Source organism: Nicotiana tomentosiformis, chromosome 2, assembly GCF_000390325.3.
Source record: "Nicotiana tomentosiformis chromosome 2, ASM39032v3, whole genome shotgun sequence".
NCBI classification, from domain to species: Eukaryota; Viridiplantae; Streptophyta; class Magnoliopsida; order Solanales; family Solanaceae; genus Nicotiana; species Nicotiana tomentosiformis.
In genome coordinates, this window is record NC_090813.1 from 39,982,901 (window position 1) to 39,984,366 (window position 1,466).

The 1,466-nt window shown below is 43.0% G+C and overlaps 1 protein-coding gene across 1 annotated transcript; it reads right to left on the bottom strand.

Annotated features, from left to right (window-relative positions):
* Window positions 1-240: 240 nt before the first annotated feature.
* LOC138904652 (uncharacterized) lies at window positions 241-1,065 on the bottom strand. Its single transcript, XM_070193158.1, has 2 exons — window positions 916-1,065; window positions 241-600 (listed from the first exon to the last, which is right to left on the bottom strand). The coding sequence occupies exons 1-2, from the start codon at window positions 1,063-1,065 to the stop codon at window positions 241-243; spliced, it is 510 nt and encodes a 169-aa protein (XP_070049259.1).
* Between the last annotated feature and the right edge of the window lie 401 nt (window positions 1,066-1,466).

Here is a 1,466-nt window from a genome sequence, read left to right on the forward strand (position 1 = left end):
CAGTATCATATCTGTGTGTATTTGGCACTGATGACATTTCTGGACATACCTGATGCAGTCTGTTTCCATAGTCATCCAAAAATAACCTGCCCTCAGTATCTTCTTGGCTAAAATGAAACCATTCATTTGTGGTCCGCAAGTTCCAGAATGTATCTCTTGAAGTAGTTTGGAAGCTTCCTTGGCGTCAACATACTGTAATAATCCTAAGTCTGGAGTCCTTCTGTACATAATTCCTCCACTTTAGAAGAAATGGTTGGACAATCTTCGGAGCGTGCGTCTTTGAATATGATTTGCATGCTCCGGGTACTCTCCTTTTGCCAAGTATTCCTTAATAACATGGAACCATGAATTCTCGTCTGCTTCTTCTTCAACATGAGCGCAGTAAGCTGGCTGATTATGAATCCTTACCAGAATGGGGTCGATGAAATTCTTGTCCGGATGCTGTATCGTAGAGGACAAATTAGCCAATGCACTTGCGAACTCAATCTGGATTCTCGGGACATGTCTAAACTCTATCTTTGTGAACCTCATCATCATCTCTTGCACATAATATAGATATGGTAATATCTTAGTATTCTTTGTAGCCCATTCTCCCTGCACCTGAAGTACCAGAATATCTGAATCACCAATTACTAGTAATTCCTGGATATTCATGTCAACGGCCAAATTGAGCCCCAATATGCAAGCCTCATATTCTACCATATTATTGGTGCATGGAAATCTGAGTTCTGCGGATACCGGATCATGTTGACATGTTTCTGACACCAAAACGTCTCCAATACCCACTCCTTTGAAGTTTGCGGCTCCATCGAAAAACATTGTCCACCCGTCGTAGGCTTCGGCGATATCTTCTCCTACGAATGATACTTCTTCATCAGGAAAATATGTTTTTAGTGGTTTGTATTCTCCTCATACAAGATTTTCCGCAAGATGATCCGCTAATGCTTGTCCCTTAACCGCCATCTGAATCACATAGACAATGTCGAATTCACTCAACAATATCTGCCATTTTGCCAGCTTCCCTGTAGGCATAGGTTTCTGAAAGATGTACTTAAGAGGATCCATCCTTGATATGAGATATGCGGTATAGGCATAGAAGTAGTGCCTCATTTTCTGGGCTATCCAGGTCAAAGCACAGCAGGTGCGTTCCAGCAAAGAATACCGTGCTTCATAAGGTGTGAACTTCTTACTCAGATAGTATATGGCATGTTATTTCCTTCCCGTCTCGTCGTGTTATCCCAAGACACAACCGAAAGCCCCATCTAATACGGGGAGATAGAGTAGCAGTGGTCTACCAGGTTCTGGCGGGACCAGGACTGGCGGAGTGCGGTATAGGCACAGAAGTAGTGCCTCAGTTTCTGGGCTATCTAGGTCAAAGCATAGCAGGTGCGTTCCAGCAAAGAATACCATGCTTCATAGGGTGTGAACTTCTTACTCATATAGTATATGGCCTATTATTTCCTTCC